Genomic DNA, 25,384 nt, shown 5'->3' with positions numbered 1-25,384 from the left:
GCCACCATACTCCCGCCAAATAGCAAAACCCTAAACCCTCGCCCCTTTCATTCCCGCCTTCAAATTCCGGCGGAGTACAATGGTATAGCCGCCGATTCAACTACAGGATATTGAATGTAAAACCACTGAAATCTAACGCACGCAATCGGAGTTTAGAGCATGTACGGACGACCATCCAGTTTCGGTGCTCGCGGCTCCGGCCGGCGGCAGCCTCAGCAGCAGCAACCGCCGCCAGAAACGCAGTTTCCAGCAGCGCCATACCTGAATCCCGATGTCGCGGTTCAAAACCTCAATCATCTTCTTCAAACTCAAATCGGGTTCATGCCTCATCAGAACGTCAACTTCCCCATGCAGACCTCGAACTTGCCGATGCAAAATATTGGCTTTCAGTTTTCACAACCTTCCAATCCTGGTTTACACTTTCCACAAGCTCCAAATCCCGGTTTCCACTCTTCACAATCTCCCAATCCGGGTTTCCGTCCTCCACAACCTTCCAAAGCAGGTTCACAGCCGCAAAGTTCGACTAAGAAGCTGGCAGGAGGCATCTTGATGATCAACCACACTGTAGCCAAGGCACACAGCGATCTTCTTGCGGCCGGGGAAAGCATCTCAGCTTGGAAGGTCTCTCAATCAGCACTTTCAATTCTCCAGGTTGATACCTGGGATTCTTTAGGGTACCGTATGCAGGAAATCGATGCCCTTCACCGCCTCATGATGATGGAAGGGAAGGTAGCGTGAGAAAATACGTCTTTAACTTCTCTCTCTCTCTTCTGTTTGATTTATCTGGTAATTATTGGGGATAAAGTCTATTTTAAGTATGGATTCTCCGGGAACTTGGGTGGACTTGAATTATAAGCATTAGTCTACTAGGGCCTTTAATAAACTCAGGAATTAGGGTTGAGGAGAGGGAGACTGACAATCCCTTCCAGTTGAAGTTTAAATTTTAAAAACGGAAGATGTCAAATTTTTGAATATTGTAGATATAATCGTTCGCAACAGGCTTCTTTTGTTTTCTCTGCAGTTCTGGGCAATAATCGTTCCGCAAGCATTGATAACTAGTGATGTTGTATCTTTGGTTGCTCAATGACTGTAGTCTGAGCTGATTAAAACTATTAACTATAAGTCAGGGATAATGCTTTATAGATTTTACTATAAAGGAAAAAAGAATTTAGATCAGCTTTCAAAGAAAGACAAAATTTAAATTAGCTTAAAAAATTATTCTTCAACTCTAAGATAGTTTCTTCGACTTTTTTCATTTATCTGTTTTCCTTTAATTTTTCCCCTAAAAAATCTCTGGAATAAGTTCTATAGATCGTCATTAGGGGGAAGATTTGATAATTTTTGCGTTCTTCTCCCACTATCTATAGAACCAAAATATCACATGTGAACCAGATACTATGGATGAGAAGGTCAATTGACTTATTGAGTTTGTGTCAGTCTGTAATAGTAGCAATAGAGATAATGGAAGGTCACACCATATTTTTGATAAACATAAATGGGGGGTTACAAATTTCCGGTCAAAAGTATATTACCGTCAACAAGTTATTGATATTGTCTGTATTGGTTTAGATCAATTCATTTATTCACTGCTTTGTGGGGGTGAGAAGAATTACTACGTTATATGAATTGGAGAAGGCTATATGCAAGGATGAGGGAGTTAGGAAATTTGAAGAGTTGAGACTGGGCCCTTTTCTGCGTCATCCTCTTGTTTTGCATTATTTCTCAGTGAATTCTGAGGTAACTGAAGTATGTAAAATAAAGAGTGAGGATATTATTTCTTTTCTATCTGAGTTCATGGATCAGGATGTTTGTAGTAATAAAAATATTACGGTCGAAGACTTTTTGGACTTCATTTCCAGGAAGCGATCGGTCACAAAGAGGGAAATGCTGGGCATACGTGTTCAAAACTTGGGGTACGTAATTTTATTCTCCTGGGCATTACATCACCAGTAGAAGAACAAGAATATTTAAATTTATGGTTCATGCATTTATAGATATAAATGTTTGATATGATGCAGGCTAGTTTGTATTTTTATTTTGATGTTATGAATTTGCTTTTGGCTTTATGAGTAAGATGAACTAGTTGTTGTAGGACCCATATTTCTGTTATCCGAAAAGCTAGGAGATCAGAAGATGATATTCTCAGTAAGTATCTGACAAACTCTGATGAGAAACGCCGGAAGCGGCCTCTTTTCTCATTGCAGAAGCAAAAGTTAGATGAGCGTTTTAGTGCAATATCTCAGCGAGTTGAATCATTTTCCTCTGTTCACAAAGACTTTTGTGGCAAGCATGTTAGATTTGATTCTTCAAGCTCCGAAGACGAAGGCTGTGATGATAACGCACATGAGGAAAAAAAGAATGGCACTGACTTAAGCTCTGGTCTAAAGCTTTCATTGCAAAGCAATAAAAGTTCCGATCGTTCAAGTAGCTGTCCTTACCCATCTGCAACTGAAGAGATGACGCGACTTGGGTTGAAAGGTGAAGTAAGTGGCCATGCCACTCCTATTGGCAGCCAAAACCACAGTATAGGTAATAGTACATCCAAAAGGAAAAGGAGATACAGACATCAAAGGCACAATACTTCTGGATCCCCAACATTAGGTAAAAAAGTTAAGGTAGAATCCAGCATCCTTGACAAAGATAGTTTTGATAATTCAGATGAAGGTAGTGGCGTTGAAGCTGAATATAAAATTACAAATAATTCTTTGAGGATGTTCATTGCAACATGGAAGGATGGATGTAGAGATATGACTGTGGCTGAGGTGTGCTACTTCTTTTTGCTTTTATTGATTTCCAGTGCCATATATTTGTGTGTATATATATCCCTGTATGCATTAAATTTATTTATACTTCCCATCTCTTCTTATGTTAATATAAAGTTCTGCATGTAACACACAAAAGATGCTAACTACTTAATGTTAATTTAGACTTTCCCAGTGATTAGCTCATTCTGTTAAGTGGTTTCTAGAAAATTGACCTCAAAATCAAAACTAAGTTTTTTATTGTCATACTTTTACTTTTATATGTTTCTATTTCTTATAAATGAAATTTAATTTTGAATTTCTCTAGTGTATACCCTGTATTATTTCATTTTTTCTAACTTTTCATTGGTAGGTGACAAGGAAGAAAATAATGTTCAAGGATACGATCTCTAAAAGGGAGAAGGAATAAATAAAACACCCAAAGAAACAATAGAACACCAAAAATACAAGAGACTGAAAAAACAAAACAGAGGAACCAAAACCATCAAACCAAACTGCAAAAGCTACTTGGTTTAGGTTAAAAAAAAACTGCAAAAGCTACACCAGAAAAAACATCACTTTGAAATTTCTTTTGAAACAAAAATATTACTGCCAATGAAAAGAGGCTAATGTTCGAAATATAATGAGATATAAGAAGTAAAAGAAACTACGGAAACAAAGGAAACATGAATTAACAGGCGCACCCGACTATCTCAACTAGGTTGACACACCCATAATGCCCCCATCACATCCCAACACAGAGAATTATATAATAAGTATCTCAAGACTTTGAAAATTCAAAGACAACATTGAAGACGGAAGCTTTTATCTATTATTATTATTTTTATAATAAGAAACGATGTCATTATTAGATGAAATAAAGGAGAACAAACTCCGACACCTGTTAGTGTGTTTCAAAAGAGCTCTTCAATTGGAGATTAAATAAGCGAGGCTGTAATGAGTAAAAAGATATGATATAGACTAAAAGAAGGCAGTAAATATAACCCTATCCAAAAAACAATCAAATGAGGAGGAAATATCTCTGAAAAGACTACCATTTAGTTCACCCCAAATCAGCCACAAAAATGCACAAATTAGGGCTAAACATAGAACTCTTTTGGTGCCACCAAAAGGATGCCCGCCAAAATTGAAGGCAAGATGTTCCAAACATTGTAAGGGTAAGTGAATGAAAGATGTCCTGAATTATCAACATTGGATTCACACATAATGCACTGAGGAATATGAATGTAGAGCATACACGCTGCAACTGATCAGCCTATTAATAGCTCCAAAACTAAGCTCCCAAAGAAAATTTTTAATTTTCTTAGGATAATAGTCCTTCCAAATCACGTAATAAAGCTCCTTTAAGAGATTGATTAACAAAGCTCACTAAGTCTTCCAAAGAGATTTGAGGAACATGCAAAAAGGATCAAAGAGCCACAACCAAGTATCCAAGGTAGGCCGTAATCTGATTGTTGATAGAAGATGTGAAAGGTTAGCCCATTAAAATATTCAAGCTCTGTTAGATTACATACTTGCCAAAGTATGATTTAGGTGCAAATCAAGAAGAGAGAGTTGAGGAAACACGGTAGTAACAATAACAAGGCCACAACCAAGCCAATAGTCTCTCCAAAACAATGTCTGAGATCCATTTCCAAGACAATTTGAACCCAACTAGCAACCAAATCAATAATGTGATGAATAAATCTTCACCATGCTGAAGGGGTTGAGGCCAATGTCTCTCAATTGAAGAAACATAATATTTTTTTTGGATAAGACTCTTGAGTTCTCTTCAGTAAGGAATCTCCAAGGCCATTTTGAAATTACAGTGTCTAAAATTACTGATGCCAAGACCCTCCATCCATTTTTGAAGTTGAGTATATTCCAATTCACATCGTGCACACCACCATCTCCACAAGAAAAAATCATGAATCAACTTATCCAAAACCTGAATAACATTAGAGGGAATTGGGTCTCAAACCAAACTCTAGAAATCTATCAAAAATTAATCTCTCCTCAAAATGAGAGAGGAGGGTCTTATTTATAGAAGAAATTAGTTACAAAATGATTATCTAACTATAGCAATTAACAATTAGCTAATCAATTAACATCTTCCTACGTAATTACAAAAAAGGGCCCTCCGGCCTTACATCAAATCCACCCCTCCCAAATCAAACTCGCCCTCGAGTGAACTAGGAAGCTAAATTAAAATCATTCAGTGCATGGTATGGCTTCAAATCAGCAACATTGAAGACGAGGTTGACATGTAGATCTTCTAGTAGCTCAATTCGATAAGCATTGGTACCATATTTTGCTAGTATTTTACATGGTCCAAGCTGTCTACCCTTCAATTTATTATAAGTTCCCGTAGGAAATTTGCTTTTGCGTAAATGAACCATCACAGGATCTCCTTCTTGAAATGTTACTTCTCTTCTTGACTTATCCTTAGCTTCTTTGTAGGATAAAGTTGTTTTTTTTCTAAATGATCATGGGCTTCCTTGTGTAATTCTTGAATTCTCTCCGCCATATTTTCAGCTTCCATACTAAGTTGGCAAGGTCAAATGTGAGTCTTGGAACTCGAGTGTAAACTATTTCAAATGGGTCTTCTAGTTGATCTGTTTCTCATGTTATTGAAAGCAAACTCGGCTTGTGCAAGGGCTAAGTCCCATTGTTTAGGTTTAGATACACTTAAACATCGTATAAGATTCCCCAAAATTTTGTTGGTCACCTCCCTTTGAGTGTCTATTCGAGGATGAGATGTGGTACTAAATTTCAATGTAGTGTCAAATTTCTTCCATAGAACATGCCAAAAATGGTTAAGAAACTTGATATCTCTGTATGACACAATGGACGACACTCCATGGAGTCTAACAACTTCCCTAAAGAAGAGGTTAGCAATGTAAACCACATCATTTGTTTTCTTGCAAGCTAAAAAAATGAGACATCTTGCTGAATTGATCAACAACTACCATAACTGCATCATATCCCCATTGTGTTTTAGGATGACCAAGTACAAAATCAACCAATAAGTCTCCCCAAATGGTTGTGGGAATAGGTAAAGGTGTGTATAAGCCGGCATTTGTGGAAGTTCCTTTGGCTCTCTGGAAAATGGCACACCTTTTAACAAAGTTATTAGTGTCTCTTCAAAATTTGTGGCCAATAGAATCTTATAGAGGCTAATTCAGGAGTCTTATCTTGACCTTCCCCCCCACCCTGAGTGAGCTTCCTTTATCAAAGCCTCGTGAAGAGAGGCATGTGTGTATTCTTCATCTTTGAATAGGAAACCATCTACGATATGAAAATCTACTGAAACTATGTGATTAGTGCAATTGTACCATACTTTCCCAAAGTCTACATCTTCATCATATAATTCCGGGAGATGGCTGAATGTAATCACTTCAGTAGAGAGAATGGTTAGGAATGAACTCTTACGATTCAAGGCATCGGCCACCTTGTTCTCTTTGCCGGCTTGATGTTTAATAAGAAAATCAAACCGTTGGATGTATGAAATCCATCTTGCATGCATTCTGCTTATGTTCTTTTGAGCTTGCAAGTATTTTAATGAAAAGTGATCGGTTAATAAAAGGAATTCCTTGGATATTAAGTAGTGCTCCCACTGCTTTGATACTCGGACAAGAGCATATAACTCTTGTTTATAAGTGCTCCAAGCTTGCTTTGAAGGACTAAGCTTCTCACTAAAATATTCAACCGAATGCCCTTGCTGAGATAGGACAGCCCCAATTTCTACATCACAGGCATCCACTGCTACGTCAAAAGGGTTTAAGAATTCTGGAAGCTTTAAGACAGGACTGGTACTAAGCCTTTCTTTGATATTTTCAAAGCTGTCTTGCTGTTTTTGTCCCCAAAAGAAGTTACCTTTCTTCAAGCAATCTGTGATAGGGGCTGTGATTGAGCTGAAGTTCTTAATGAACTTTCTATAGAAGGATGCTAGGCCAAGGAAGGCTTGAATATCCTTGACTAATGTAGGAAACGACCAGCATCTAATTGCTTCAATTTTCTTCTCATCCATCCTTATTTGATCTTTGCCAATGAGGAAGCAAGAAATGAAATTTCTTAAACAAGGAAAATGCATTTCTTTATCAATTCATTCTCGAACAAAGCTTGAAATAGGTCATGTAGGTGCTGCAAATGTTCTTCTTCATTCTTGCTATACACCAAAATGTCATCAAAATAAACTACAATGAATTTTTTAAGGAACGGATAGTACTTGGTTCATGAGCCTCATAAATGTGCTAGGGGCATTTGATAGTCCTAATGGCAAGATAAGCTGTTTTCCACTCATCGTTCGGCCTTATTCGTATTTGATGATAGTCACTCTTCAAATCAACCTTTGAGAAGACCAATGCCCCTCAAAGTTGATCAAGTCAGTCATTGATTCTTGGGATTGGGAAGCTGTATTTCACAGTTATTCGGTTGATTGCTCGGCTATCTACGCACATCCTCCAACTTCCATCCTTCTTTGGGGTAAGAAGGGCGGGCACTGCACATGGACTCAAGCTTGGTTGGATGTGACCTTTCTTGAGGAGTTCTTCAATGTGTTGGTGTAGAATTTCATACTCCTTTGGGCTCATTCAATAATGTGGTAAATGAGGAAGTGAAGCTCCCAGAATTAGGTCAATGTTGTGTTGAATCTCATGTAGAGGAGGTAAGTTCATAGGATCTTCTTTAATTTTCTGAAAATTTTCAAACAAGGCTTGTACTTGGGAAGGAATTTTGTGGTATGTTTCTTCCACTTTACTACCTGAAACTACCTGAAACTACTAACCCCAAGATGTTAGCTTCCCTTTCTCTAGCAAATTTCTTTCCAATGATTGTGATGAAGAGATGGTTGCTCTTGCTCTTCTTGGAGTCGATTCCATCTTCATTCTTCTTGTTTAAAGGCAACAATGCTACCTTCTTGTCCATCCATTGAAACTCGTAAGTATTTTCCCTCCCTTTGTGTATAGTCCGAGTATCATATTGTCATGGACGTCCCAACAAGACATGGCATACATCCATTTCTAGCACGGCGCACACTGCTTGATCTTTGTAGCTATTTCCAATTGTAAGAGGGGCTGAACAAACCTCACTAACCTGTGCTTCACCTCCCTTCTTAATCCACCCGACTTTATATGGACTAGGATGAGGTTCCACCTTGAGATTTGGCGCTATCATGAGCTTCTTCGACACAAAGTTTTCATTGCTGCCACTGTCAATAATGACATTACATACGTTGGTATGGATTGTACAACGGGTTTTGAAAAGGCAATGCCTTTGTGGGTGAGATTCTCCCTTTGGGGCAATCAAAATTCGTTGAAGAATGCAAGATAGTCTATCCCCCTTATCGGGTTCAAGAAATTCTCTCCTCCTCCTCTAATCCCTCATCGTCTCTGCAAGAATCATCTTCTTCATCTATAAGTGCAATTGTTTTGCGTTGAGGGCAAGCATTGAAAAGGTGCCCACTTTGGTCGCATCGAAAGCATTTGCCAAGTGAGAGATGATCGTATGAATTTCAGGCCTTCTTCTTGAGTTCAAGATCTTCTTTCTTTTCATTCTTATCTTCGGGTTTATCTTGCTCCTTTCTCCTTTGAGGATGATGGCTGATTGGGAGATGTATTCGGCAGGCCACTCTTCTTGTTTAAGGTGTCTCCCATGGCCTTCTTCTTGAAACTCTCCTGGAGCATGACTCATTTAATTCTTCTACTGTTTCAGCAAAAGAAATTGCTTCGGCAAGAGTATGAAAAGGTTGGAGCTTCACCTTTTCTTTGATTTCCAGCTGTAGACCTCCAACAAATCAAGCAATTAAATGTTGTTCATTCTCCAACAGATTGTTCATTCTCCATCTGGCTTCTTGATCTCCTCGGGGACGAGTCTACTCTTAAGGAGGGGCAGAATATGGTGTAAGTGCCAAGAAGGCCTTTTTTGTAATACTAATCAAAGAGTTGGTTCATTTGAAAAATTGTTTCACATTTGGCATTACACCACACCATCAATAATCTACTCAAATGGGTATGGTCCATTCCTACATGACAATAATATTACGCCACAATGTGTTAGGTTCGTTGGAGAATTGCTACAACCATACTGTCAACAAGGCCTCATTTCTAATCTTAGGTTACCAATGTCTAAACCTTTGCCTCCATCGACTTTGAGAGTTCGAGACAACTCCCACCTAACTAGATCATACCCTCCATCCTCTTCAAGAAGATTTTTTTTTTTTCCTGGATTTTCTCCATCACTGAGTTCCAGAACAACACGCTGTTTGGATTACAACCTAATGGAAGTCTCAATACAAACTGGGGAGTTGGCTATAACCTCACGTCCCACCAAAGAAGCCCATGAGTTCACTTTAGATGAATCACAATTTAAGCTGATCATAATAGTTTTTCCCCTATCAATCTTAAGACCCGTAATAGCTTCAATGAAGGACAGAAAATGATTCAGATTAAAACAGGAACTCTCCATCCCTGAGCCAAAAATAGGGAAAAGAAAAAAGATAAAAAAAAAAGTATCATTAGCAAACTGAAAATGTGAAAGATGAAGAGTATCGACAGAAATGGCATCCATCTGAAGCACTAAATGCAACAATTTCCAACTGCTCAGCGTCTAACCACCGTGGCTTTATATCTTCATTAAAGACCCTGTCATGCAATAAAACAACATCGATTTCTTCTACAATACGAACTATTTTTGTTTCCCATAAATAAAATTTATATGGAAATAATTTATGTAATATTCTATTCCCTCACTTGTGTAATAGCAAAGACTAAATTTGAATGAAATGATTCTCTCTCTCAAAATGAGGGGAGGGGACTTTGTTTATAGGGGGAAGTAATTACAAGATGTAAGAATGCTAACAAATTCACTTAACAAACATAACAAACTAACAATTAACTAACTCCTATCCCTTTAGCGAGTTTTTACAAAAGGGCCATTTCGGCCTTACACCACTCACAATATATTGACAAGTTTCAGGAAGATAAGCCCTAAGGCTATACAAAATGCTCCCAGCCATTGCTGGTAATTTCTCCTTCCCAAAATCAAAATAAACATGAATAATCTTTTCGTTCACAGTTTGTGACTAGAAGGCGGCTCTCTCTTTTAAATTTCTTGACCTCAACTTTTCCTTCAAAAAGACATTAGATTGGCTTCCATAAGTGCCTTTTGAGATGCTAGCTAAAAAACAGCTTTAATTTTATGGAGAAATATTATTAGGGGTTTTGTTCCGTTTGGTCCTTGGTGAGAAAGTAACAATGGGATCTAGAATGATTATTTCAAGTATTATTATTTTTTTTTTAAATTTTTAAATATTGTTATTTATTTTTAAATTTAATGAATCAATTAATTAAAATTTTTCCATGCTTTTTGGCAAAATGTACAGCACATGTTCTCAAATTGAAGTGCCCATCGTAAGAATTTTTGTAATTACAGAAGCTTTTGATAATGTTAGGGAATTTCCCCCTTCCCTTTCCTCCTTGGCAGAGGGATCTCTCTTCCACTGGGCTTTTTGACTGTTCCCTTTTATTTAGTGAAAGTTTGTCTCTTGTAAAAAAGAAAATAATAATAAAAAATAAATAATGGTACCCAAAAGGCATTGGATGGTTGTTTATTTACTTGTTGAGCATTTAGAATTGGATTTGGGAGCAGGATCATGTGTGTTTTCTTGTTTATTTGTTAAATCAAAGCAGGAAAGCTAAATTGATTCTATATTGTAGGTAGTCAAACGGATGCTTGACCATTACGGCATAAAATTTCGATCGACAATAAGAGTGAGATCGATGCTATCGTCTTACCCATTCATTGGATTACTCAATGTTGCTGTAAGGGATTCATTACTTTGAATATTGTTTGTTATAGTGTGTGTGTATGTATGTGTATGTATATATATATATATATATATATATGTAACCTATTAGCCACTTGTTTTTTATGGTAATTTTAATATTATATTAGTTTAGTGCTTCCGCGTATTTCTATATATATTTAACTCTAGTATATAGAATGAGATGAACTATTCTCCCATATTTAGTATCACATAACATGATTTTACTTTTATTTGAGAAGTTCGATTTTAGTTTTAGTGAGGTTTTATTGTTATTTTCCTACATTAGAGAGTTTTGTTAATGGCCGCTTTGTCTACTTTTGGTTGGAGAATATGAAACCTCTACTAGTTGGCTACGGTGGTCGTTTTAAAGCAGAATGATTTTCAGATTTTTAGACATGCTGACGATGTTTTGAGATTATCCGCATATGCATAGCTGATGTATATTTTTTTTCCTTTTTTTCACAATAAAAAAGAATTCTTGAACGATGAGAACACTTGTGTTAAAAAAATAAATAAAAAAAGATGTGGATGCGAGATCTCCATGCAGAATAAATAATACCTATCAACCCTAATAAAAAGTGAATGCCACAAACCTCATATGTTGTTAAACCTCTCACTTCTTTTTGTCCTCAAAATCCCATTCTTTGCTTTTACAAATCTGTATGCATGATTGCAAAATTGACCTCGACCATGTTGGTTTATTCTTCACCCACATGCTTGAGTGCTATCCACTTCTAACAATTACCCAATGTATGCAGGGCACTGAAAAATATACAGAAAGGTGATAAGGAGGTTTTGCCTCTTTCTTCTGAAAGCGCACCTCCCTATATATTTTTATCTAAATTTGTCATAACATTTAGAATAATCAACTACTCACGGTATTCCAGAGGGTTACACATTGGTTCTGATAAACCCCAATTTATTACCTATCTGCAAATAATCGAGTCTTTAATTTGTCCTGAAAAATAAGGTTTTGTTTTATGAATTTTTTCAAATAATAGGTGATTATATAGATAACTGGAGAAAACTGGACATATATTTATTTAGTAATGAGGTATAACAACGATGACTCCTCTTATTTGAAAAAAATATGTATCACTCTCATACTGAAACTGATAGCTAGAAGCATTTGCATTTCGTACATAGTTTAAACATCATCGGTGCATACCAATCTACAATTACTAATGGTATACTTATATCATTCTGTCCATATTATTCAATTTCAAGTTCTGATAATTGCACAGTATATGACTATTGATGTAAGGTCACTTTTCTTTGCTTATCTTGTGATTAAGTATTCTAAGCCACTTATTTTTCATTGTTGCCATTACTTCAGGTTTCATCTATTAAGAATGGGATGTGGGACAGCATTTATGATTCTCTACAAATGATCAATCTACATGAATTGACTAATACACATGTCGAGAAACAACCAGTATATGAGTGCATAGATGTAGGTCCAAGTGCAGAGGGTGCTCTTATTAAGCATGTTCCAAAGTCTACATATGGTGAGTAGTGTTTGCTTGCTGGGCTTATTATCATTCTTGACACTGAAGTTAATATATCAGATGGATGCTATAACCCTTTAGTTCTTCATAAACTAGGGGTGAGCATCAGTGGGTCAGGGTTGCTCTTTTGACCAAACTGATGCTGAGCTGACCATGGTTGGTTCCCATTTTGGCCAAGCTGGCATAGATTGAAGAGAAATGTTACATCGACCGAATTGGTCGGTTAGTTTAGTTGTTTTTTTTTTAAAATATTATTATTATTATCATTAAAATTTAATATACACTTTTACTTCGACCTTTTTATTTACTTTTTTTTTTTGAGGTAGTTCAATGAAAATTTTGTATTAATAAGATTTTTTAATTACACTTTTACTTTAATTTTTCTAAAAATATTATATATAAATGTTAGAAAGAAAAACCAAAATTTTTAGAAGTTGGTCAGTTGGTCAGTTTTGTCTCCCTTTGATTCAGCTGACTGATCGACCGCAAAACCGACGTCGATCGAGTCTCATGCATAACTGACCGAGCTGATGGTTTCGGTTGGTCGGTTCGGTTCGGTTTTTCAGTGCGTGATGCTTGCCCCTATCGTAAACAACAGAGACATAGACCAGCATGGAAGAACTAGATATTGCTTCCTTGGACTTGAAATATCATGGTCTTTTTTTATTTTTAATTTATTTCTAATTTTTATTTTTATAAGAAACTGAGAACTTTATTAAAAAACAAAGGGACATTTTAAGGGTTGGGGGTAGAGGAAACCCTTGCACAATCACTATGTGGTGAGAACTTTTTGATCGTTAGTTATCATCAAAAGCCATTCTGTGCGTAATAATTATAAAAAGAATCAAAGGAGGAAGACTTATCTTCAAAAGTCCTAGTATTCCTTTCCTTCAAAATGCGCCAAAAAAGAGTTCTAGTAGAATAGTTCCTCAAAATCTTTGATTTAGGATTCAAGAAGTCAATTCTCCACCTATTTTTGGAAGACAAAGGGGCAGTTCGAACTTTCCCATAATAAAGTGCCATTCTTAGCGTAGTACCTTTTAGGAACAACTGGAAATATGTTGAGCTGTACCTTTTTCGTTTCAGTTACATTTCACGATCTTCTGAATTTTGAATAAGACTGGAGGCCAGAAATTATATTGGGGACTAATTGTGGTCAAATTTCTAGAGGAGAATTGTTTGTGATGTTAAATAGTAAAACTTGAAATGGTTGAGCTTAATTGAATGATCATAGAATTCGGCAGTTCCATTGTTTGATTTCGCTTTATATGGTACATTTGTTACTTGTCGGGACTCTGATGTGTTTTTATCAAATATTTACTTCTGCAATCTTGAAATAATGTTGGTAATGAAATTGATATAACTTGATTAATCCTTTTTTTTGTCTCGACTCCAAGGCATCACTGTGGAAGATGTCCTCAACAAAGTTGGTCAGCATATCAAGTTTGAGCAGGAGGTTCACAGCAATGGTCGATTTCTCCTGGAAAATAGAATTCACATTTTGAAACAGCTTTGCAGCTGTGAGTCCTGGCTTGTGGAGCAATTTTCTGCCAAGGATTTTAAGTGTCTTGGTCATGAAGACTTTTTCACTTTCTTACAGAAGCATGCCTCTATGCTCCCTGATGAGCTACGCAAGTTTCTTATGCTTGAGATTTCTGAAAGTTCCCCTTTGGAGGCTTTCATGCTACAGCGTCAGTTAGTGACTTTAGTATCACAAGCTTGTAATAATTTATCCGAGGATGAAATAATAAGTAAGCAGATGATATGTACACTTCTTACTCAGCAGTTTCCCTTGATCAGTTTCAAACTTACTGAAAATGGATCTTTGGAAGATTTTATGGAGCTTGTGGAGCAGCAAAAGAACAGTGTTGTTTCAAAGTGTGTCACATTTTCTGTTTCATTGTTAGGGAGATGTCATTTAAGAGATTCTTTGGCTATGATGGATAATGATTCACTGGGTGCCACTTCATTTACTGCTGAAGTTGGACAAGGATTGAGAGCCGTCGAATCTGTGACATCGGAGGATGCTATCAAAGTCTTGGTTAGAGCACCAATGCTGTTGGATTTGAACTATTGGTCTCATTGGGATATCTTATTTGCTCCAGCTCTTGGTCCTCTTCTACCCTGGTTGCAGAATGAAGTTAATACAGAAAACTTTATGTGTATGGTTACCAAAGAAGGGAAAGTTATACGAATAGATCACACAGCTACTGCTGATTCATTCTTGGAAGCTGTACTGCAAGGATCTCCATTTCATACTGCAGTGAAGCTTTTATCTATCTTTGCTTTACTTGGTGGAGAAAAATATCTTCCCTTATCCCTACTTAAACACCATGCCAACCGTGCTTTTGAAGTTATTATCAAGAACTCTGTTGAAAACATAGAAATGTTTGAAAATTGGGCTCAGGGGCTTGAAAAGGTGGTCTTTCATCAGAACCTCATTGAGCAGCAGGTTGCAGCTGGTAATTTGAGTTTTGAATTGAAGAAGAAGATTGATATGAGGAACAAAGCAATTCGCTTGTTGTCCAGGTTTTTTGTTGATTGCCTTGGTTATCTACCAGTAGAGTTTCATTACTTGGCTGCAAATATATTGCTTTCTGGCATAAGTTCTGTCGTTAAAGATGCTGCATCGGCTATTTTACTTGAGTGTTGGAAACCAGAGCAGCGTCTAATGCTTCATGAAATAGGCCTCTCTCTTGGTGTGCTGGAGTGGATCCAGGACTATCACATGGTTTCTTCTAGTGCTTCTTCAGACCTGTTCACTGATGCATGCTTGAATGATAGGTCTGAGATAAACAGAAATGGACATATAGGTGGTCTTTTGACTAAGCACTCTGCTTCAGAACAAAATGCCCCTCTCTCTATTAAAGAGAACACACCTAATGAAGAAATGAGCGTTTCTAGCGCAAACTGTACTAGCAAAATTTTTAATGATGCAAATGGCCTCAGTTCTATGTCACTTGCTTCAGAACCTGTTGGAAATGAGGATGCAGCTCAGATCATCCAATCCATCAGGCGTGAGGAATTTGGTCTTGATCCTGATCTTCCCATTTCTGAGTCTGGTATGTTGCGGAAGCAGCATGCTCGTTTAGGAAGAGCTCTTCATTGTCTTTCACAGGAGCTGTATTCACAGGATTCACACTTTCTGCTTGAGCTGGTGAGCGACATAACATGTTATTTCTCACTTTATTTTGGATAACAGAGATAATTCGTATTATAGAAAGAGAGGGGGGTGGGGGGAGTTGAGGCAATTCCAGAGCTGCTCATAAAATGGTGTTAGACTATTGTTTGGGCCTATGTCCTAGTGCGTATTATTCCTGCACAATAGTGCTCCTCTACTGGGTTACAATTCTGTGACAAAACGCCACCTGTTCTAAGATCTGAAGGATCAAGGGAACTTAAAAGGGATTTTTTGAAATTAGGCAAGTCTAAAATATGCTCTAAACATAACAACATTTTGATTTCTTTAAGACCATCCTGTCGGTTCTTTTCCAAACAAATTCACTATTCTGTGGACAATTGGTTACGGGTGGATATATTTGAGTTATTTTCTAAAAATATCAAATTTCTATAAATGTAGAAGAATCAAAGAAGTGTCGTACCTCCCGTACTACTTTAGAATTTTTAGGATAAGCCAATGTTCGATGATATAGACTTTTAAAGGATCAATGCGAATAGCCCGTTACAAATTACCTGCTAATTTTAAAACCATATAAATGTGCAGTCGGAGGTATACATATAATTTCTTATCTCTTATTGTCAAAACACTCAAATGATGTAAGTGGTTCATTTGTAGAATTGCTAAATATAAGAATTTCATTAAAATAAACATTATCCAAGAGATTTAAGAAAGGAGCCAGGACCTGGATCATTAATGTTTTGAATGTTCTTGGTGCACAAGGTAATCAAAAGAGTCTGAGAAGCCATGCATATTGCATTTCAATTGTCTTGAAGGTTTAGTTTTCCATTTCATCCACCAAATTTGGTTTCATTACATGAAGTTGAAAATATCTATTCTATGACCACGATTTATTGCAATCATTTGATCAATCTCCTGATCTTATTTTAGGTTCAAAATGCTGACGATAATATCTATCCACAAAGTGTCGAACCCACTCTAGCGTTCATTTTTGAGGAGTCAGGGATTGTTGTTTTAAATAACGAGGAAGGCTTTTCTGCTAAAAATATCAGAGCACTCTGTGATGTTGGGAATTCCACAAAGAAAGGATCAAATGCTGGATATATAGGAAAGAAAGGCATTGGCTTCAAATCAGTTTTTCGGGTACGCCTGGGGTATCATTATGTTACTTTTCTCTTCATTATTTACTAAGATATTTCCATTTCAGATCATTCTTTATTTTCCTTTGGTGGGTTGAGGCTTTCCTCTTCCTTCCTCTTATGTAATTTCACACCTCAATGAAATATTTTGAATCTTCTTTTTAAGAATTAAATAAGATATTGATAATTTATAAGTGTTTATGTGCGTGTGTGCGCATTCCTTTTTTCTTTTTTCTTTTGGTTCTATATCATGGAATGAATTGTCCGGTTGGCATATCTCATATCTCAGATGCTTCAAGGATGAGTAGAGATAACCACATTGAATACCATAACGCTTGAAAATTATGTATTATTTCACTTGTATTTGATACGAAATGTACAACTGTAGTCTAATAGGTTTTTTTTTTTTAAATATATATATATATATATAGGACAGTGTATTTGCTCGAATAAAATGTAACTAAAAAAGGAGAAAAACCAAATCTTAGGGATGCAAATTATGAATGCTCTCAGTGGTTACATAGACATTTAAATCCTTTGTCAATAGGTTGTGGATAGAAATGTAAATTAACTGTTATCTTGGACGATGGTTTAGCAGCAATAGATGCCTTTTTTCATTTGCCTTTGTGATGACTATTGAAATTTCATCGACTTGTTATAAAACATTTATAAATTGGGTACATATACATCACACAAGCAAATTTCATGCAATGCATCTGAATACTAAAGAAATTAAGATTATTTCAGCATTCACATGTTTTGTTCTTTTGCTCTTCTTTCTTCCTCTTCTTCTTCTTCTTCTCTCTCTCTCTCTCTCTCTCGATCTTTTGTGGAATGTCTTTTGTATATGCAGTCTGTTCTGATGAGTGCTAGGTGCTCTTTCTGCAGATCACAGATGCTCCTGAGATTCATTCCAATGGGTTTCATGTTAAGTTTGATATAAGTGAGGGGCAGATTGGGTTTGTCTTGCCAACTATCATTTCTCCTTGCAATGTTAACTTGTATGGTAGGTTGGCTTCCAGTGCGTCTGATCAGCAGGATACAAATATTTGGAACACTTGTATTGTGCTACCTTTCAGATCAAAATTATCTGGAGGGGGGAACTTGATCAATAATATTGTGAATATGTTTGCAGACCTTCATCCGTCTTTGTTACTCTTTCTTCACCGTCTCCAGTGTATTAAGATCAGAAACTTGATCGACAATTCACTTATTGTTATGAGGAAAGAAGTTGTTGGAAATGGCATCATTAGGGTTTCTCATGGGGAAGAAAAAATGGCATGGCTTGTAGTGTCTCAAAAGTTGAAGGCTGATGCTATTCGTCATGATGTCCAATCTACTGAGATCTCAATTGCATTTACACTCCAGGAAGAAGAGAATGGGGTTTACAGTCCATTTCTGGACCAACAACCAGTTTTTGCATTCCTTCCTCTAAGAATGTATGGCTTGAAGTTTATAATTCAAGGTGATTTTGTTCTACCTTCCTCCCGAGAGGAGGTGGATGGTGATAGTCCCTGGAATCAGTGGTTATTGTCAGAGTTTCCTAGTTTGTTTGTGAGTGCAGTAAAATCTTTCTGTTCTCTTCCATGCTTTGAGAGCTGTCCAGGGAAAGCTATTGCAACTTTTATGAGCTATATTCCACTAGTTGGAGAAGTACATGGTTTTTTTTCTAGTCTTCCTCGATTAATTATTTCTAAGTTACGCATGTCTAACTGCTTACTTTTGGAAGGAAAAGAAACTGAATGGGTTCCCCCATACAAGGTTTTGAGAGGTTGGAATGTTCAAGCTCTTACTCTTCTTCCTGATAATTTGCTTCGTGAATATCTTGGGCTTGGATTCCTAGATAAAGATATAATCTTGCCCGACTCACTAGCAAGAGCATTGGGTATTGAAGAGTATGGGCCTAAAATTCTTGTGCAGTTTATGACCTCTCTGTGTCAGAAGCATAATAGCCTCAAATCTATGGGACTGGCTTGGTTGGGCTCTTGTCTAAATGTACTTCACAACATGCTTCTTCAGTCTTCTGGGAAAACGACATTAGAATTGGAAAGGAATGCTGATCTTATAAGATCTCTTCAGAAGGTTCCACTAATTCCTCTCTCTGATGGTACCTGTAGCTCCGTAGCTGAAGGTACAATATGGTTACATTCTGATTCCTCAAATACCATAGTTGATGGAAAGTATGGACTTGAAGCTTTCCCAAATTTGAATGCCAAGATTCGTGTAGTTTGTCCAGCTTTCCTTTCTCTTTTTTCTGTTGATAACTCACAAATGGATGCACCCTCGGTGGGGAATATTAGCAGGATGCTTCATAGGATTGGCGTTCAACGTTTATCTGCCCATGAAATTATTAAAGTACACGTCATTCCAGCTATATCAAATGAATCAAATCTAAATGACAATAAAATTTTAATGACAGAGTATGTTTGTTTTGTAATGACTCACCTACTATCCAGTTGTCCTGAATGTCACATAGATAGGGGGTTTATCGTTTCAGAGTTACGTAACAAGGCCCTGATTTTAACAAATCATGGCTACAAAAGACTTGTTGAGGTACCAGTTCATTTCAGCAAAGAATACAGAAATCCCATTGATTTAGACAAGCTCATTAATGTGGAAATGAATTGGCATGAGGTTGATGACACCTATTTGAAGCACCCAGTTACCCATTCACTCTCCTGTGGACTCACAAAATGGAGAAATTTTTTCCAAGATATAGGCATCACAGATTTTGTTCATGTAGTTGAAGTTAACAGGAGCATTGCCAATATGCCTCATGATATTATGATGAATAGAATGTGGGACCCAGAAATAATATCTTCTGGTTCAGTGGTAAAAGATTGGGAATCGCCAGAGTTAACTCATTTATTAACCCTGTTATCCACGCATGGAAACCAAGAGAGCTGTAAATACCTTTTGGAGGTTCTTGATACTTTATGGGATGATCAGTTGAGTGACAAAGTTGTGGGTTACTGTATTTCTATATCTGGTGATTCTAGCAAACAATTTCAGTCTGCTTTTATGAATAGCATTTGTGATGCCCAATGGGTAGTATCAAGTATGGACAACAAGCGTCACTACCCTAAAGATTTGTATTATGACTGTGATGCAGTGCGGTCAATCCTAGGAGCCTCTGCTCCTTATGCTGTTCCAAAGGTCAGTTGACTAGACTAGATGAGGGTTTTCTCCTGACATTGATTACTACATTTCAAATAAATTTTCCTCTCCTTTTATAATATCCTGTAAGGCTATAACTTGTGTGAGGTGCTTCCTTAAGCTCTTTCCAATTTATCAAGTTGAAAGAAAATAAATTGAATGCTTCAATTTTTTCTTGTTCTACACCTCTGCATTTGAAAGCTATCAAAAATAAAGGGTGAGGCAAAATAATTCAAGTAATTAGAGTGACTTTCCAAGTTAAATTACTGTGCTTCTTTTCGGAAATTACAATGGGCAGTTTTGGAGTGCGTTAAATATACTTATGCAATGATCCCCATACAGTTTCATCAATTCTTTTGATGCTTGATGAAGTGCTTTATCTTATCTACTGCATGTTTCTGTTACCTTCCCTGGTGTATTGGGTTGGTCTTAAAGCTTTTGATCGTTATAGACCTGTAGATGTTGATTATTCTCATTGTTGCAACAGGTTAGAAGTACAAAGTTGGTACGTGATATTGGGTTCAAGACTAGAGTTTCGCTTGATGACACTTTCAATATTCTTAAAGTGTGGAGAACTGAGAAACTTTTCAAGACAAGGTACCGTATCTCTTTCTAATAGTTTGTGTTAATTCACAGAATGACTACCAGGAATTAGTAAAATTGAAAGGGGGACAATAGTTTGAAAACATTTAATAGGACCTCATGGAGTGAGCCAAAAATAAAAGCTTTAGCTACCCTGGCGTTTTCCTTTTGAAGCTGTCTTTATAAGGTCTTTTTCTGCTAAAAAATCAAAGTAATGGAGAATTGTTCTGACGTCCTTCAACTGTAAATTATAATCTCTTTAACTGAATTAGCCTAGGTCTTGTATTAAGTTTTCATAACCTCTTATATCAATTGTTGATACCTCATGGGTTTCATGTGATTCCGTGTTTTATGTGATTGTGAAATGGACATAATAAAATGCTTGTAAACCGGTTCACATATGAACTGTAAGGACCTTTCATCAACCTAATATGATACCTTTATATTTATAAAGGATACCCAGAGATTTAGTCACTGTTATTATTACGTTTTATATTTCAGCCTAATAATTTTTGTGGGAGATGCAATCCTCTCTTTGTAAACATCTTCAATTCTAGGTTAGACTTTGTTTGATCTTGTTCAAAATTATCCATATTTATATTGCCTTCTTTGATATGTCAGCATCTCACAAATGTGCACGTTCTATACATTCTTGTGGAATGAGATGGCTGCATCAAAACAGAAAATTTTGGAGGAATTACATTCAGGGCCTTTTATATTTGTCCCTATTGTAGCTGACTCTAGGCATGAGGATGTGGTGTCTGGTATATTTTTGTCTCCTAAGGAAGTATATTGGCACGATCCCATTGGCTCTATTGACAAGGTTAAGGATATATATCTTCAATGCAGCTTGACTAAAATGGTTGATTGTCCCATAATCAAGACTTTGTGCAATATTTATCCAGGGCTTAAGAAATTTTTTATTGATGAATGTGGAATACATGAATACCCTCCTCTATGCAGTTATCTTCAGTTTTTGAAGCAGATATCAGCTGTTGCTTTGCCTTCACAAGCTGGTGATATAGTAAGTCATTTCGATAATAGATGCTATTTTCTTGGAAATAATTTTAGATGATCACAGACTAAAGTGCTACTTTCCTGTATTAGGTATTCGAAGTCTTTCTAAAATGGGCTAATGGACTAAAATCAGGACTCCTGGGTTCTGAAGATATGGCTTACCTGAAGGAATGTATAGGAAGCTCTGAGTTCAAGGTCCTTCCCACTGAACAAGATAAATGGGTTTCGCTTCATCCTTCCACTGGCATTGTGTGCTTTTGTGATGACAAGGAATTAAGACAGCAATGTAAGAATATGGGCAAAATAGATTTTATATATGTCGGTGAGATTGGCAATGACAAAACAGAGGTTTTCCAGGCACATTTCTCTCGCCTCTTGAAAGCTCTAGGGGTTCCTCTTCTTTCTGAGGTAAACCTCTCTTATTTATTTTAGCTCTGGTACATGTAGCTTGTGAGTTCTGTGGAAATCTTTGGAATTTGAGCCTTGCAGTACTACTGGCATGTTTCACATGTCGTCCAAAGTAATTGGCTATTCGTTTTGCTTTTCTTTCTTTTTATTTGGTGTTGGGGGTGGGCTTCACTTAGTTTTCTGAACATATGATTGCCGCCAGTCAATACAGTTTTCCTCTGCGATAACATCTCTGTAAACCATGGGACAGATGGAGTATTTTCACGATACTTACAGTATGGTTATTTGCTGTGTTTTCCAATTTGGTCCTTGAAGTTTCAATGAAAGAGAAACCCCCCCCCCCCCCCCCCCCCCGAAAAGAATCTCTAATTCCATTGAAAGGAACGAAGAGAACAGCTTAGGGGCACCCCTGTCTGAACACAACCCCCGAAAAGAATCTCTAATTCCATTGAAAGGAACGAAGAGAACAGCTTAGGGGCACCCCTGTCTGAACTCAAGATGAGAGCTTTCCAATCAAACTTAGATATATCTATAGTCTTAATTTCGAGTAGAAAAATGATGGGAAATATGATACCTTTATATTTGAAAAGGACACACAAATATAGTTACTATTATTATATATTTCAGCAGGGACGCATGAATCTGATGGTGTGAGTCGTGTGACTACACTAAAATACCATAATACATCAAAAATATATTAGGAAAGTCCTGTTTCAAGGGATTCTATAAGCATGATGTTAAAAATCTTGATTCATTGCTGTTATTGTTGTTTAATGTGTCAATCCAACAAAATGTATAGCATCATCATGGCATTGCTTTTTTAACTTACTAGTCAGAACTTTGGACCTTTAGAAGACAATTGGTATTTTCGAAACTTTTAGAACTCCAGGACCGAACTGAAAATAGGCTTCATAGGCATTTCATTTAAACCTAAAATAAAGACATTTTAAAGTAATTTTACATTTCTCTTGTTTGGAACATAAGAAGCCATCTCAAATAAGTTGCAAGTTACTGGCATGGACATTACGTTATATGGAAACAGGGGTTTTAAAGGCCACCTGATACTATGCACATGAGAATGATTTAATCAACTCTGCTAACAGGCTCTACATACTCCACATGTTGATCTTGTTTGTTTCTTTTCCTTCAGGTATTATCGTGTTCACTAATAAATTACTATTTATGCAGATTGTAAGTCGTGAAGCGAAATATAATGGTCTGAGGGACCCTAGCTTCAAAACTTCATTAATGAACTGGGCTCTTCCTTTTGCTCAGCGCTACATGTATAGTGTGCACCCTAACAGATACACCGAGCTTAAACAATCTGAATTTGACATCCTGAGTCGTCTGCAAGTAATTGTTGTTGAAAAGCTGTTTTTCAGGAATGTTATAAAGAGTTTCGGGTGTGCTTCTGATGACCAGGTTCCATGTAGCTGTCTTCTGCAGGTAACTCTGTCATCGAGTTCTTTTGCAAATAATTTCACTTGATATATATATATATATATATAAAACGAGAGACTTACTATCTTGAAACCATGTTTCGTAATGCATCAATTTGAACTATTTTAGGATTGCCTCAAATAAATTGAAATATGCATATATATGCTTAGAAACGAGAGACTTACTATTAAGATATTGAAAGGTACATGAGAAGGATCTTGTCTGATCAAGGGGATTTAAAAAATTCCTCTTTAATTGGTAACCAGAATTGAAAAAGAGTAATTACAGGAGGCCTTTTTTTTCCATGCTTTTTTGCTTGGACGAGAACGGATACTCCCAGTTGGAAGAAAATGATTGAATCTGCATGTCCTGATTTGTATGAATTTCTCATGTTATGATTTTGCAGGATAATATTTTATACACAACCCAAGACTCGGATTCTCATTCCTTGTTTATGGAGTTTTCTCGTTTACTCTTCCATGGAACTCCTGAGCTTCATTTGGCCAACTTCCTTCACATGATCACCACCATGGCTGAATCGGGTTCCACGGAAGAGCAAACAGAGTTTTTTATCCTGAATACGCAGAAGGTGACGAAACTTCCTGAAGAGGAACCAATTTGGTCTGTTTCATCTGTCACCTCATTGGTTGAGACCCACAACTTACTTCAGACATGTCTTAGTCCTACCTTACCAAACGATCAAGGGTCATCTTCCAAAGCTAAAAACAAAGGAGGAAATTGGCCACCTGTTGACTGGAAAACGGCTCCAGGTTTTAGTTATGCTCGTGAAAATGGTTTCAAAACACAACCAGCAACCTCACTGACTAAGTGCAACCCATATGTGGAAAACGTGTTTGAAGGCATCGACAAGCAAATGGAGAACTTGGCTTCAATTTCAACAGATGCAGACTGGACCTACGAGGGCGATTCATCCGCAGTGTCGGTAGCATCAGTTGTTGACAGCATTGGAGAACTTATCAGCCATGGTGATGTAGATCCTGAGGCAATTGGTTCTCAATCCGATTCACGTGGTCTTTTCTGGAAAAATCAGCTTAGAACCGGCATCCCCAATCCAGTACAGGCAATGGTGACCGGGAGACTCGGCGAGCATGCGGCCTTCAAATACTTCACTGAAAAGTTCAGTGATGCAGTAGTTAGGTGGGTTAACAAGGACACAGAAACTGGATTCCCCTTTGATATAATTATAGGAGATGACGAGGACAATAGGCAGTATATTGAAGTGAAATCAACCAGATCTGCAAGGAAAGATTGGTTTGACATATCAGTCAGAGAATGGCAATTTGCCGTTGAAAAGGGCGAATCGTTCAGCATTGCACACGTTTTATTGTTAGCTAATAATGTCGCCCGGGTTTCGGTTTTTCAGAACCCAGTTAAAGCATGCCAGTCAAGCAAGCTCCAACTCGCTCTTTTAATGCCCAAACAGCAAAGGGAATACTCGAATGTCTCCTCCTGAAATGGCATTCTTCTTCTTTCCATCCTTTCTGGGGATTTAGTTTTGCTTTGCAGGGAAATGCAGCAAACAAGTAATGCCAGTTCGTCAGTTCGATTTTTCGATCTTGTTGTCGAGATTCAAGGAGAACATCTCGGTGAACTCATTTGTATACATGCTTTTCTCAGTAGTTGCAATTCATAGTTACATGGAGGCTTCGTCTATTTATTTGATTATATACTCCCAAGTCTCATCTGTGAGCACCAGCAGCGGGCTATTTTTTAATTTTTGCCCATCCTCACTTGTCTACATGTAAATAAATTTTGAGGGTAATGAAGGGACAATATTCTTTTTAAATGAATACAATTAAGATTTTGTTCCACAAAAAAGAAGAAGAAAACCTTGTCAGCGTGTAAATAGTTTGAGTTTTTAAAATAATTTTTAGCTTTGTAGTCAAACATCATAATTACCGAGCAAAATATAGGACGTACTGAAAATTCATTGTACCTTTTTTCTTTTTTTTTTTTATACTTCACAACTAGTCCTAGCTTCCTTTTTAAAAATAAAAAATAAAAAAAATAATAAATAAATAATCTAAACAACTAAAAATGAAAAATCGAATGATCACCCAACGATACCTAAATATTATAAAATATAATAATTTCATAGGCTTTAGAGGATAGTTGGTCAAATTAACAAGATGATTGTAACAAATATCTCAGGGGTGATTTTTCTGCAAAAAAGTATTTTGACACGTTAAATCACTGTTAAATACAAAAGATATGTCGTTTTATATTTACAACATCAGACTCAAGAACAGAGAGCAAACAAAGCTTAATACTCTAACATCACAATCTTGATGGAAATGATTTCATATTCTAGAATTTTAAAAAAAAAAATTAACAAAGGGAAGTATGACATTTTGCTCTTCTACTCTTACAATTTTGTATAAAATTATGTTAGTAATCATAAGAGAATT

At 36.8% G+C, this 25,384-nt stretch overlaps 1 protein-coding gene across 2 annotated transcripts; it reads left to right on the top strand.

The window, feature by feature from the left end:
• LOC120081283 (protein NO VEIN) lies at window positions 1-24,822 on the top strand. Of its 2 annotated transcripts, none has more exons than XM_039036031.1 (13): window positions 1-729; window positions 1,570-1,913; window positions 2,093-2,762; window positions 10,457-10,561; window positions 11,903-12,074; window positions 13,472-15,231; window positions 16,144-16,356; window positions 17,241-19,508; window positions 19,996-20,105; window positions 20,712-21,114; window positions 21,198-21,515; window positions 22,704-22,961; window positions 23,362-24,822. In XM_039036031.1, the coding sequence occupies exons 1-13, from the start codon at window positions 160-162 to the stop codon at window positions 24,427-24,429; spliced, it is 8,259 nt and encodes a 2,752-aa protein (XP_038891959.1). In that variant the 5' UTR covers window positions 1-159; the 3' UTR covers window positions 24,430-24,822. The 2 variants fall into 2 exon arrangements, with proteins under 2 accessions (XP_038891959.1, XP_038891953.1); XM_039036025.1 differs by having other exon boundaries at window positions 2,084-2,762.
• The last annotated feature ends 562 nt before the right edge of the window (window positions 24,823-25,384 follow it).

Source organism: Benincasa hispida, chromosome 1, assembly GCF_009727055.1.
Source record: "Benincasa hispida cultivar B227 chromosome 1, ASM972705v1, whole genome shotgun sequence".
NCBI classification, from domain to species: domain Eukaryota; kingdom Viridiplantae; phylum Streptophyta; class Magnoliopsida; order Cucurbitales; family Cucurbitaceae; genus Benincasa; species Benincasa hispida.
This window is presented reverse-complemented; position numbering and strand designations above follow the sequence as displayed.

What these genes read in the sequence shown, in the direction of transcription:
- LOC120081283 (XM_039036025.1), top strand. Translation starts at nt 160, where the DNA reads ATGTACGGACGACCATCCAGTTTCGGTGCTCGCGGCTCCGGCCGGCGG. An exon ending in ATACGTGTTCAAAACTTGGG is followed by an intron (nt 1,914 to 2,083) that starts GTACGTAATTTT and finishes AAGATGAACTAG; the next exon opens with TTGTTGTAGGACCCATATTT. An exon ending in CTTCACAAGCTGGTGATATA is followed by an intron (nt 21,115 to 21,197) that starts GTAAGTCATTTC and finishes TTCCTGTATTAG; the next exon opens with GTATTCGAAGTCTTTCTAAA.